The sequence below is a fragment of the Camelus bactrianus genome, chromosome X (assembly GCF_048773025.1).
Source record: "Camelus bactrianus isolate YW-2024 breed Bactrian camel chromosome X, ASM4877302v1, whole genome shotgun sequence".
Classification (NCBI taxonomy): domain Eukaryota; kingdom Metazoa; phylum Chordata; class Mammalia; order Artiodactyla; family Camelidae; genus Camelus; species Camelus bactrianus.
The window spans coordinates 25,668,373-25,683,026 of record NC_133575.1 but is presented as its reverse complement, the minus strand read 5'-3'; the positions used below and the strand labels follow the sequence as shown (position 1 = coordinate 25,683,026).

General features: G+C 33.2%; 1 protein-coding gene across 8 annotated transcripts in view; it reads left to right on the top strand.

Annotated features, from left to right (window-relative positions):
• DMD (dystrophin) overlaps window positions 1-14,654 on the top strand; it is a 1,840,970-nt gene that overhangs the window by 327,066 nt on the left and 1,499,250 nt on the right. For all 8 annotated transcript variants that reach the window (XM_045507265.2, XM_045507267.2, XM_045507235.2 and 5 more), the window contains exons 3-4: window positions 5,169-5,261; window positions 6,608-6,685. In XM_045507265.2, the coding sequence (XP_045363221.2) occupies window positions 5,169-5,261; window positions 6,608-6,685 (171 nt within the window). The remainder of the gene's footprint in view (window positions 1-5,168; window positions 5,262-6,607; window positions 6,686-14,654) is intronic.

The window sequence follows — 14,654 nt, the reverse complement described above, 5'->3', positions numbered from 1 at the left end:
GGTGAAAATCACGAGGAAAATTTGGGAAAATATGGATTATTAGTCTTAAATAATTTGGAATAAATTCATGACAGCTAACATTTATTGAATGTCTCTTAGAACAAAGCACTGTTCTAAGTGCATTTAAACTTCACAGCATCACCACACATTAGGTAATGGTACATTCCTGTCTTACAGATAATAAAAGGTTAGACACAGTGAGATTAAGTTACTCGCTCATAACACACTGCTGAAATATGGCAGAGCTTGGATTTGAACCAAGGCTTTCTGGGTGCAGAGAGAAGATTCTCACTCACAGTATTACACTACTTCCCTGTGCTTTGTAAAACATACTTCGTTAGTGCAACTTTTTTTTTTCCTTCCAAGTTCTCTGTGCCTAAACCTTATGCCTTTCAACTGTTAGTTTCCTAAAATGAAATACTAAACCAGCATTGTTCTCCTGTTTTTAAGAGACTCTTTTCAAGGCAAAACTAATCTATGGCACTAAAAGTCAATAGAGTAGTCTTCCTTGAAAGGGCTAGTACACAGAATAGGGTGTGAAAAAGCTCTGAGGATGCTGGCATATTCTTTTTCTCTATGTGGGTGATGATAATATAAATGTGTTCAGTTTGTAAAGATTCACTGAACTGACATTTAAGATATGTGTACTCTCCTGTATGTATATTATACCTCAATAAAATTATCTTATAAAATAGTTTTTTACAACTCACCCTTAAGAAAACAATCACCTGTGAAAGCTGCCTATTTATCCTACAGTGGGTTGCATTATTTTTTTGGGAGCTGGTCAGCAGGATTTATCAGTAAGTTTCGAATCAGTGTTGCCCTCCTTTTTGGTGTTTCTGTTGCTCTTGGTGTTTCTGATATCTAAAGATTTGGAATCACAGAGAAGTATCTCGGCTTTCTCAGGAACACAGATAGTTGGAGGCTGACCTTTCTGTAACCAGGAGGCCATGCTAAATTACTCCTGTGCTCTTTACCTTTTATTGGAACATTGTATTGATCTCTTTGTATTTTCAGGTTAAAAGATTGACACAACTCTGAAGAGTCAGAATCTCTTTAAATACTTTCAAATTAATTTCTGTCCCTTTCTCAATTTTTTTTTCACTTTGACTTCTTTCACTTTGTTTATGCCACTTAGCAATCAACCTGTGTGAGTCTCTTTCCAAACACTGTATAAAGATACAATGAAATTAATATAAATACAAAATTTCTTTATGTCATCCATACAGTGATCTGGAAGGATTGTTGTCTCATTTTATGATCCTTTTGTCTTGATATTTTGGTTAGCGAAGAAGACAATATGTAAGTAAATGTAGAAAACTGCTAAGTAATACCAAAATTTTCACTTTTCAAAGAAACTCTTAGTCATGAAAGGGATTGAAGACAGTCACAGGGTCTAATGCCCCAAAGAACATTTAATGTTTTATGTGTTTTATAAAATAATTTTCAGGCACTTGAAAAGAAAGCCATTAAAGATAGGGAATTTTTAAAGGAAATATTACTGTTTTCATGATGTAAATGTCACTTGCAATGAAAAGACATGATAGATGTCTTTCAGAGAAGATGAAAAGGGAAGAAAACAAAAGAAGATTTAATTAAAAGTAACCAAAAGAACAAACAAACAAACAAAGATAAAGAGCTTGAAGCCTCTGAGTGTTTCCCCTGTGCTATCAACATTTAGTTGTATTAGTAATTGCATGTTGAGGGACATCTTCCCTCCTTGACTTTCACTCTTACAGGAGTACCAAACTAAGAGAAAACAGACTTGCCCAAGACAGTGCAGCTAGTGAATAAGAGACTTGGGTTCAAAAATCAGCTATTTTTGCCTCAGAAATATGTGCTATTTTTGCTATGTCATACCTATAATGCTATGGAATGAGAAGTTGAATCTAGGAAAGAAAAGAGATGTTTTGCTTTCCGTGGGGTATTCATACTCTAGAAAGACTAAACTCCTGAAAATCAATGAAGTTACAGGCTAAATATTGTACATTTCATTGAGCATCACTTTAATTAGACCTTAGGAGGGGAAATTTCAGTCAAAGTGCTTGAAATTACTTTTAAGTTAAAAATGTGTTAAGAGAGGAAGACAAAATCTCCATGAACTCTTCACATAAAACATATGCTTTCATAGAACTTTTGAACCTGTAGTCAGTGTGTACTTTATACTGCCAGACTTACAGTAAATAAATTCAGTCTCATGTGCTGGAAAGATGCTTTAGTGGGACATTCTGAGAAGCCCTCTATTAGAGATTGGGGTGGATATAACAAATAGAAATTGGATTTCAGTTGTGATAGTTTAATTTATCATTGGTTGTATGAGTTTGAAAGTTATATATGAACTGTCTTTTTCTCTGTCACCTCGTTGCTCTTTAGGTGACCCAACTAGATGTGCCTGGAGACCTCTGATTAGCCTACAATCCTTCACTCCCACTTTATTTTGTTTGATTCCAGTTTAAAAGGGAGAACTATAGAATACCCTGGTCTATGTATAGAAATTTTAATCAAACAAGAGTCTGTTTGCCTTGTCAACTTTTGTCTAGACTCCTTGCTCAAAAGTATAAGCTTTCTAGTCTTCATATCTTGGATGCTAGATGATCCTTATGGCTTTGAAGTTCGTGCTTTATTCTGTGCCTCAATACTTACTCGTTTCAAAGTCCCTGCCCTTCGTCTTGAATGAACATTTTGCCACTCACATCCTTCCTGGTTTGACAGACTTTATTGTTCATCTGTCTGTCTGTCTGTCTATCTATCTATCTATCTAGATATATATTTTTAATAAGAACAGATATTTCCGTCAACTAACTACATTTTATTTTCTTCAAAATTTGACACATTTCACTGTACAATATTCTTTTTGTCCATAAGTTTAGAAACCACACACTTCTCAAATGTATCTGTAAAATTTGCTCCTGAAAACAAAAAACACTTTAGCATTTTCAAGGCATTGTAGACCGCCATCCAGTTTGAAAATGAAATCTTAATATTACCCTCAAAATGCCAAATTATTCCAGGTTGTATATGAGGTTCTTGACAAAATTACTGCAAAGCATGCAGTTGTTTTCTTTACTTCTTAATAGAAAGCTTTCCTTAATGTTTCATGAAAATGACACTGTTGCTTTAAGATTTACTTGAACATTATGTGTTGTAAAAGTGCTTTTTAAAAATTCCAGTATCTTAGTGTTTTGTGTTTTCTTTTTCCCCTGTAATTTTCCATCCACACAATTTGAGTAGAATTTTAAAAGAATGACTTGTAGTTATCTTTGTCAAAACACATATGTGGCTCAATTCCCAAAGCTGGACGTAGAAGGACTGGTGGATTTCTTGCAGTGGTCAGTGTTCTCATTAAGTGAAACACTTAGGCTCTGACAGGACTTGTCATGGACATGGCTACCTCGCCTACAGGCCTGCAGGAGAGCCTGAATCCTCTGTCTTAAATCTTGGAAGCTTCAGAAGTATCTTTTGCTGAAAACCAGCGCTTTTCTTGATTTTCTTGACCTCTGTAAAATGTGAAGTTTGTGTGTGATCGAAGGAATGGATGCCCAGTACCCGAAGGCTAATGTTAGACCCATCACCTGACATTTCGAGGAAAGTATCCTGATCCCTAGACTATGGGCACTGGGTTCCTTTTACTGCTTCTAAGTAGTATCACCTTTTAGGAATATTTGTTTTCCCTGCTCGACTCAGAGTTCCACAAGGGCCAGGGTCACGTCCCTCTGATTTATTAGTGTATGCTCTAGCACCTCACCCAGGTTTATTGGTGTTCAATAAACATCTGTCATTGATAAAATAGAGCTTTCTTGATAACTGGGGTGGTGAAAGAGTTGTGTATGATTTCATATGACTGGAGTGGAGGTTTTAAACCAGAAAAAGAAAATATTTGGAGGCATGACAGAAGAAATAAAATGTTTGAAAGATAATCAAGTGGAAGGAAGAAAAGGCCAAGGAAGCAGCATGATAAAATAGAAAGAACATGAGTCCGAGGAGTTAGACAGATCTGGGCCAAAATCTTGGCTTCCTCATCTTCCAGTTTTGTAACAAAGGGCCACATGTTCAACCTCTTTGTCTCATCTGTAAGATGAGTATATTATCACAGACCTCACAGAAATGACACAAAAATCACAAGATCACCTTACTTAGTGGAGTTTTTCTCATGAATAGTTACTCCAAAAATGTTAGATATTATTAGTATCTATTATTTTTCTTCAATATAATTTCCAAGTAAAGAAGCGAGACAGAGATGAAAAACTTTCACCAGCCTTGTTCAACTTAATTTAAATCATATCTTTCTAAAATTTGAGCCCTTTGATACAAGAATGAGGCAGCATGCAAAATAACCCAATGCAAAATGTCTTTGTGGAGAAAAGCATGTTCTGTGGGTGAAGGATGGTGAGCACTCTGTGACTGTGTATATTTCCAAGTACACAACATGATTATGTCTTACGTACCCACCGAAGGCCAATTGTTTGTGGTCTTTGTTTCTTTGTGTCTTTGCTTCTCCCTCCACGGGGCCCAAATGCCTGATAATTTAAACATTTTTTTCTCTCCTTCATAGAATCAGCATTCAAAAATTTGAGTTAATTAGATCAATTAGGCTTCAGATGTCCCACTCTTGTTGAAAAAAAAAAAGGGACACTATTATCTCATCTACAGAATAGAAACAGACGCAGACTTAGTAAACAGTCTTATGGTTACTGGGGAAAGGAGGTTGGAGGGGAAAAATTTGGGAGTTTGAGATTTATAAATGTTAGCCGCTATATATAAAAATAGATTTTTTAAAAGTTTCTTCTGTATAGCACAGGGAACTATTTCAATATCTTGTAATAACCTTTAATGGAAAAAAAAATGAAAACAAATAATATGTCTGTATATGTATATATATATCTGTATTTCTGCATGACGGGGATACTGTGCTATATACCAGAGATAGACACATTGTAATTGACTGTACTTCAATTAAAAAATACGTATTTAAGTAGATTTGACCTAATGATGATATATTGGTTTTTGTGTTTTACTTGGAGGATCTCTTTTCATTAATCGCCCTTGGTAGATTAAGAATTAGATGCATTAAATATTCTTAAATATAGCTTTAAATTTTAAAGGGTATAATTATGGAAATGGATCACTGGAAGCGTGCTTTATTTAATTGGGTGTATTTCTAATTTCAGTTTGGGAAACAGCACATAGAAAACCTCTTCAGTGACCTGCAGGATGGTAGATGCCTCCTAGACCTTCTTGAAGGCCTGACAGGGCAAAAACTGGTATGTGACTTACAGTATTTAAAAGAAAGTTCACATTAACCTCAGAAGGATTTTGGGCCAGAAGCAAACCATGTGTAGTTTTATGAGATCCAGTAAAATTCACTAATTTACTAATTACTGATTTAAGTAGCAATAGAGGACCTATTCCTAAATAAAGTAATCTTGCAGTATTATTTTTGTTTTTGCATCTTCTATCATATGCAGAACAAGAAGGTGAAATTTTCAGTAATATAATTTGTTATTTAACAAATATTATTTCCTATTATTTGGTATCTTTGTTATTGAATGCCTTTTTATAAGGCTTTTATACATAATGACCTTTCAAGTTGAATTTCATTTATTTATTTTTTCAGTCTTTTTTCTTTTTTCTCTTTTCAGTTTTACTGAGATATAATTGACTTACAGTGCTGTACAGGTTTAAGGTGTAGAGCATAATGATTTGACTTACATCATGAAATGATTATCACAATAAGTTTAGTGAACATCCATCATCTCATATAGGTACAAAATTACAGAAATTGGAAAAATATATTCTCCTTGTGATGAGAACTCTTAGGATTTAAGAACACTTAACATGAGATATGGAAAATGAAGAGTTGCTGTTCAATAAGTGTAAAGTTTCAGTCATGCAAGATGAAAAATTCCGGAGATCTGGTCTACAGCATTGTGTCTATGGTTAACAGTATTGTATTATGCACTTAAAATTTTTCTAGGAGGGCACATCTCATTTAGGAGTAAATATGGCATGTATCATAATGGTAGAATTTATAAAACTCCACAACTGAATGAGTTAATCCATATATTGTAATATGCTATGCAAATGTTAATTTAAAAATTACAGAACAAGATAAGACTTTGGGGATTGAGAATGAGGGTTAGAGAATGATGATTGAGGTTTTGAGCTTTAGTGACTAAGACAATTAAGGTAATATTGACAGAAATACTTTCCTTTAAGACTATTTGGCACTGTAGAATTTTGCTAGGCTCGAATCTCTTGAACTTTTCTTAAAAGTGTGGGAATTAACTCACACATGTCCTTATGCAGGCTGATGTTCCTCTTGGTGATCATGCAACTGGGCTGTAGAATGAAGGAGAGATCGTAACCAAACTTGCTTTCGTTAAAAAAAAAGCTATCTTTTTTTCTTGAGGAATAGTTGATTCGTGCTAAGAAACTCTTATGACAAGGACAATTAACCCAAAGCACTTAAATTCTTTATATTAATGCCTCCCAGCCTGGGCTCATTTCAAAGATTTGAATTTAGAAGTGAAATGTATAAATTGTTTCATTTCTGGTAGATTGTCCTTCTCTCTGCTGGGCAGTCAACACTGTTTCATTTTGTTTTCAGCCAAAAGAAAAAGGATCCACAAGAGTTCATGCCCTGAACAATGTCAACAAGGCACTGCAGGTCTTGCAGAAAAATAATGTAAGTAGTGCCCTGGGCAGAATCTAGATACCATGAGACAGCATGCTTAATGTTTGAGTGAGGGCTTTGGCCCCAAATACAGAGAGACCATCTCAAGTTCTCTTGTAAATCAAAGAAGTTATTATCAGAGCATGTGTTCTACTTCCTGTGCGTCTGCTTGTGGCTAATGTGATTCAGGAAGTAAATGCATGCAGCCACAGGGAGCAGGGAAAGGCGTGACCCAGCCCTTATTGGCTGCTTTGTGTTGTTTTCAGATTTCACTTGACTTCTGTTTGGTAGACAGATTAAGTCCTGTGGTGAACTCAGTTCCTTACGGCAGTGTTTCGTGCAAAAAATGGCTTCTACTAGGCTGATTATTATTTTTTATGCATAAAATATGTTCACATATGGTGAGGATATAGTTTGAATTAAGGCAACATTTATTAGACAACACATCCAAGTATGAAAGTTACCCAGAAAAATCACTATTTCAACTCAGCGTAAGATCTGTAAATATTTTTTCTCTTCCTAAGTTTAATTTAGTTTAACTAGAAGGAAATATATGTGTGGTATTTGAAGAAGTCTACATTCATAACCTCAACAACTGTGTAGATTAAAGGAGTTCTTGTCTCCTTAGAGTGACTTTGAGATTCCTCCCCTCTATCATGACATTGGAGGCAGCCTTCCTTTCTTATTAACTTCCTACAATCTTTCTAATTGTGCAGTACATTTACCAGGCACTTTTAGTAGCTTCCTAATTGCATTACATCTCTCTTTCAAGGATAAATTCAAATAATTGATCACATGCTCTTAAAATAACCATAATTAGTGATAGATCAGTAATGATGTATACTCCCCCAAATATTGCTCAGTTCATCTGGCAGGGAGAGGACATCACTCTGGAAATGGAAGTGAAGGCTATGTAGCAATTGGTCAATTTTATGAAAGATTATGGCCATATTTAACCTATAAAAATTTTCACAAGCATGTATTTTTATTATTTTCCTGATGTGATTAACTATATTTTCAAATTTTCTGCAGCAGAATAAGATAGCCTATGGAATGCTTGGCTTATTATTAGTCCTACAGACCAGTATCATATAAATTAAGAAAACGTTTTAACAATATTGGAAACTTACACAAAGAAAATATCTTTTTAAATATCAATTCCTCATGTTCCATTACAAAGTATAAGAACAAGGAAAACAGCAGAAAATTCAAAGAATAATTAGATTCAGTCTGTATGAACTAGTTGATATGTTCCCACTAAGAAAATGTCATCTTAAAACACAGGCTCTTGGATCACCTCTAAAGTAGTGGATTAGGGTAGCTATAGATTTTATTTTTTGATAAGAGTTTCTTTTTTTCACATACCGATTATAAATTACGAATTTGTGGGTTTCTCTGTACATATTATAATTGTTAATTGCACAATTTTCAACATAGGACCAGAAGACATCCTGACAATAAAATAGAAAAGCCATAAAAGAAAATCTCTGTGCCTTTGGGAATAACCAGATACCTCTTAGATGTGAAACCAAAGACATGATTCAAACCCAGAAAAAAATTAACTTGGACTTCATAAAAATTATGAGTTGTTTTTATTTTCTGGATTTTGAGTCCTTAGTTGTATTTATTGCAAATATATTTTACTTCTCTGTGGATTAAATTTTTAACTCACTTTATCTTTGAGAAAAAGAAGTTCTTCATTTTGATGTAGTTCATTTTTATAAACTTTCACCGTAAATAATTTTATGTCTTGTTTAAGAAATATTTGCCTGCCAAAAGCCATTATGGTATAACATTTTTTTAGTTATCCATGTAAGTTTTATTATTTTACCATTTGAAGTTGGATCTATATTGATTATTGTATATGGTATGAGGAATGGGTTGATTCAGTTTTTTTTTCACTTAGAATCAAAATCACAACACCACTTATTGAAAAGAATGTTGCTTGCCCATTGCTCTCCAGTACTGTATCATAAAAATTTTTCAATACATACGTAGTTTTATTTCTAGACTTCAATTCACTTCCATTGTTCTATTTGTCTACACGTGCATGAATACCATGCCATGTGGAATACTGCAGTTTTATAATATAACTTCTTATCTGGTGCACTGGTTTCTCCCACTTTTTTCTTATTCAGTATTTTCTTGGCTATATTGGCCCTTTGTATTTCTGTGTTCATTTTACAGTCATCTTTTTACTTTCCACATAAATCTTCTTTTGAATATGATCAATATTGAGTTAAATCTGTAGATCAATTTGGGAAGAACTGACACTTACACTATTGAGTATATCAAGTTTCTCCTGCTATTTTCTTCTGTAGTTTATTTTTTCCTTTATAAATACTACCTTTATTCATAATAAAATATTAACTAAGAAAATTATTATTGCCCAATTAAAATTAAAATTAATTTTATAGTATATTATTTCCAATTTTCTATAATGGAAATCATGGTATGTACTTATTTTTTACTCTCTTATTATGTAATTGATTGCTTTTTTTAATATATTTTTATTGAAGTACAGTCAGTTTACAATGTGTCAATTTCTGGTGTATAGCACAATACTTCAGTCATATAGGAACATATATTCATTTTCATATTCTTTTTAGCCAGAACTTACTACAAGATATTCTAATATAGTTCCCTGTGCTGTACAGTATAAACTTGTTCATCTTGTAGTTTATTTTTTAAATTTTGTTTTACAAAATGAGAAAAAAATCCAATAAAAATATGGGCAACAAACTTGAAGAAAAATTTCACAAAAGAGGATATTTAGAAGTTCAAGAATAATAAGAAAATATGTTTAACCTCAGCAGTAATTGGGGAAATGAAAATTGCAATGAGTTATCAGTACATACTCACAAAAAAGGCTAAAATTAGACTCATGATGTCAAGTGTAGATGAGGGTATGGAATAATCTGAACTCTCACAACTAACTGGTGGAAATGTAATTCAGACAACCATTGTAAATAGTTTGGCATTATATACTAAATGTGATGAAAATACACAGTTCTTATGACCCAATAATTTCATTCCTTGGCTTATAACAGAAATATATTTCTATGTTTGCCTATATATCTATATCTATATCTATAATATTCTTCTATTTATATGAAAGAATGTTCATAGCAGCTTCATTTGTAATAGCCAAAATTAGAATGAAAGTGAACAAATGATAGCTACACATAGTACACAAGATAGATCAAGTTCCTGAAGGAGATCTGAGGAAAAGAAGTGACACATGAAAGTATACCTACTGTATTTTTTCTTATAACCTTTTTTAAAAAATACATTTTTATCGAAGTACAGTCAGTTTACAATGTTGTGTCATTTCTTGTGTACAGCACAATACTTCAGTCATATAAGAACATATATATATTCATTTTCATATTCTTTTTAATCATAAGTTATTACAAGATATTGAGTATAGTTCCCTTTGCTATACAGTATAAACTTGTTGTTTATCTATTTTATATATAGTAGTTAGTATCTGCAAATCTTGAACTCCCAATTTATCCCTTCCCACCCACTTCCCTCCCTGGTAACCATAAGTCTGTTTTCTATGTCTGTGAGTCTGTTTCTGTTTTGTAAATAAGTTTGTCTTTTTTTTTTTAGATTCCACATATGAATGATATCATATAGTATTTTTCTTTCTCTTTCTGGCTTATTTCACTTAGAATGACATTCTCCAGATCCATCCATGTTGCTGCAAATGGCATTATTTCATTCTTTTTTATGGCTGAGTAGTATTCCATTATATAAATATACCACAGCTTCTTTATCCATTCATCTTTCAATGGACATTTAAGTTGTTTCCATGTCTTGGTTATTGTAAATAGTGCTTCTGTGAACATTGGGGTACATGTATCTTTTTGAATTAAGGTTTGCTCTGAATACATGCCCATGAGTAGGATTGTTGGATCATATGGTAAGTCTATTTTTAATCTTTTGCGGAATCTCCATACTGTTTTCCATAATGGCTGCACCAAATTATATTCCCACCAACAGTGTAGGAGGGTTCCTTTTTCTCCATACCCTCTCCAGCATTTATTGTTTGTGGACTTTTGAATGATGGTCATTCTGACTGGTGTGAGGTGATACCTCATTGTAGTTCTGATTTGCATTTCTCTGATAATTAGTGATATTGAGCATCTTTTCTTGTGCCTATTGGACATTTGTATGTCTTCATTGGAGAATTGCTTGTTTAGGTCTGCCCATTTTTTGATTATTTTTTTAATTAAATTGTATGAGCTGTTTATATATTCTGCAATTAAGCCCTTGACAGTCTCATTATTTGCAAATATTTTCTCTCATTCTGTAGGTTGTCTTTTTGTTTTGCTTGTGGTTTCCTTTGCTGTGCAAAAGCTTACAAGTTTAATTAGGTCCCATTTGTTTATTTTTGCTTTCATTCCTATTCCTTGCATAGATTGTCCTAGGAGAACATTGCTGGAATCTATGTCAGAAATGTTTTGCCTATGTTTTCTTCTAAGAGGTTTATATTGTCTTGTCATATGTTTAAGTCTTTAAGTCATTTTGAGTTTATGTTTGTGTATGGTGTGAGGGAGTATTCTAACTTCATTGATTTACATGCAGTTGTCCAAATGGTGTCCCAACACCATTTGCTATACTCTTTTTTAATTAAAAATTTCAAAAATAGGTGAAGTATTTCCATAGGTTTAAAAGTCAAAAGAGTGGTTAGATTTTAGTGCAGGAGGGGATCTTTGGACGTTTTGAAGATATTCCATGTTTTGACCTGGTGGTTGTCACACAGGTGCATTTGCTTTGAGAAAATTTATCAAGCTGTGCACTTAAGTATATTTTTCTGTATGTAGGCTATAACATTTCTTAAAGTTTAAAAAGAGGCATATATGAAGGGAAAGGAAACCTGATGTTACAACCTCCCAAACTCCAAATTATGGCTATATTCATCAATATGACCATAGACCCGTAGACCCTGTATTTTATCATGAAATGGTTTAATAAAATGTGATAAATGAATATACAAAGTTAGAATGTGATTAATTTAATTTATAGATCTTTCCTTAGAAGGTTGTATTTCTTACTGAGATAGAAAATCTTGAGAATCTTCCAATGTTTTAGCAGGGAAAGACCTCAAAATGGGGTTAAATTGGACAAAGAGCCCCTTCAAGAGCAAATTTCACGAAGGTGCTATTTGAGCCAGGACCCTAACAGGGAATGGCATATAACTGAGGTCTCTGTGTTAAAGGACAGAATCTCAAGTAAAACATTTTTCAGTATAAACCAAAACCTAGAGTTGAAATAACCTTTACCTGAGTTAGCCCTAGGCCAAAAGACACAGAATACAAATGCTCTAAAGTAAATGTATTATCATTTTATATTTCTCCATTGTTTTGTAATAAAGGTACAAAAGAAATGGAAAATATTTGAAGGTACATGTTTGTCTCTGATTTTTACTGTAAAGAATAAACAGTTAAATCAGGGAATGCTCTAGAGCAGGATTTTTTCCTAAAAATGGACTTGGATGCTCTATGTCAGATGAATATAAATGAACCTGGGGTGGGATATAAATAAATCAGCAATATTAAGTAAAATAGTAAATAGAACTATTTCAAATTTCCTTTTAAAAATCACGAATTCTCAAATTAGAATGAAGTATAGGAAGCATTGATTGGAGATTTTGAGTAATCATACCTAAAACAGAATAATGTTAGTAAATTTGCATTCAGTGAATTATTTATTGAGTGTCTACTATATGTCAGGTTGTATTCTAGATTATACAAACACTGCAGTCAGTGATCAGAACAAACACAATCCTTTATGTCATGGAGTTCAGAATCTCATATCAGAGGGCATTTTATATATATATATATATATATATATATATATATATATATATATATATAAGAATGTTTAGATAACATGTGATAGATACATGAATAAACAAGAGATTAACAGAATAGGACATGTGGGAAGACCTTTGGTTAGCTTGTCATATTGGTAAAGACTGGAAGGAAGTAAAGGAGTGAGCCTTGGGATTATCTATAAGAAAATGGTCCAGGCAGTGGGATAAAAAACCTTGAGGTTTTAGAAGCATTTAGAAACAGGACTCAGTAGGTGAGAAAGACTGAGTGTGGGAAAAAGTGTAATAGAGAAACAATAGTTTATAATTTCATCTAAATGAAGCAAATCCAAATCTGAGCTCTCAAACTGGCATTCAGAAAATTCTAACTTTGTCATTATTAGGAATAATCTTCACTTTCTCACGGGAATGTCCAGAGATCAGTAGACTTATGTGGTGCCTTTTATAGGCAGAAAAAGGCTGTTCGTTTTTAGCCAATTGAATTATACAGTGATATAGTCACCATCCAAGCCCAAGTCATCTCATGAAGCCACGTGTATCATTAACAGTCCTGGAATTAATCGGAAAGCCTATGCAAAGACAAAGTTGAATAGACGGTAATAAAAGGAATATATACAGAAATGTGGCCAGGATTAAAGGAACCAACAATGGTGAAGCATTCAGGGACTAGCATGAGTTTAGCCTTTACTACTTCTAAACCTAAAAAGACAAAAGAGCTGTTTACCTTAAACCAGTGAAAGCTCTAACTTTAGGAGTAGGTCCACTGGACAGCACCTGCAACCATATGTTCCTAAAGAATACAGTTACTCTCATATCATGGCCTGTTGGGGGAGTTGGGAGAAGATTGATACTTTAGCCTCTTCATCTAATTCTCTTTATGTTTAATGTTCTGCCAATGGTATGCATTGGTTGAACCCAACCAGAAGCCAGAGGGTAAGAAATCCCAGATGGTGGAGTCATCTCATACTAGATGAGTCATCTCAAACAAAGGAAGAGTGAAGAATGTGGGAGGGGGAAAAAAACAGAGAAAACCCAGCATTTTAGCTCTTTCTCTATTTTTATTTTTATTTTTTTCTGGTCGAAAGAGGACTTGAGAATCTCTACATTGAGAGCCCTAATGTCAGCTATGGCCCAACCTTACTAGATGCATGTGGATGCCATTCACTTTTGAGGCCATACCATCTCCCCCATTTGCTGACAGGGAGTGGAGGTGGTTTCTGGCTGATTTTGGAACCAACTGACGTCACGGTCCTTCCTATGCTTCTGGGGAACACCAGAGTCAGAAAAGGAAGACAGGCTAAGAGGTATCTTTAACTTCTGCCCTGCTATAGGACTTAACTAAAGGCATAGGAAAAGATAAATATATAAAAAATATACCTGGCATATGTACAAATAAAAAAAGGATAATATACTACAATGCAGTAAAAATACCATTAAACACCTAAAAAGAACTTTTGAAGTGCATAATCTTTGATAATAATAATATAGCACGAGAAATAAACAATTGAAAAATCAATTTAATTTAAAATGTATGTAAGAAACCAAGAGTACAAATCTACATTTGTGTAAGATAAAGCATTCCATGAGAAAACCCATGACAAATGGCCTTGGTTTTACCCAGAGGTTCAATTTTGTCTTTGCTTTCATCTTCATTAAAAAAAAAAAAAAAAAAGATAAATTAATTCAACCTTTGAACTAGAAATGTTACAAAAAGAAAAAAAATGTTCTAAGGAAAATAGGAAATAAAAGATAAATGAAGAAATAAGTTAGTTAGAAAGAAGATACACTAGACAAATTTAAGAGCTTAGTTCTTTGTAATAAAATAAAAAAATAGACTAATCTCATAAATTTAATTGGAAAAAATAGGGAAATAAAACAAATATATGCAGTTTAAACATAGAAAATATTTAAAATAGATAACAAGAGATATGGAAACTAAAAGTGGAACCTACACAGAACTCTGTATTGATAATAAAAATCAAATAAATTCAATTATATTCTATTTAAAATCATAAATTACAAACATGAACACAGTTGAATATAGAGTACTTTAATCAATAACCAAAAGAACTTGAGCAATCATGAAACAAAACCAGCAAACCTTTCACAAAGGCTTCTGAGTCCAAGGAACTAGTGGTA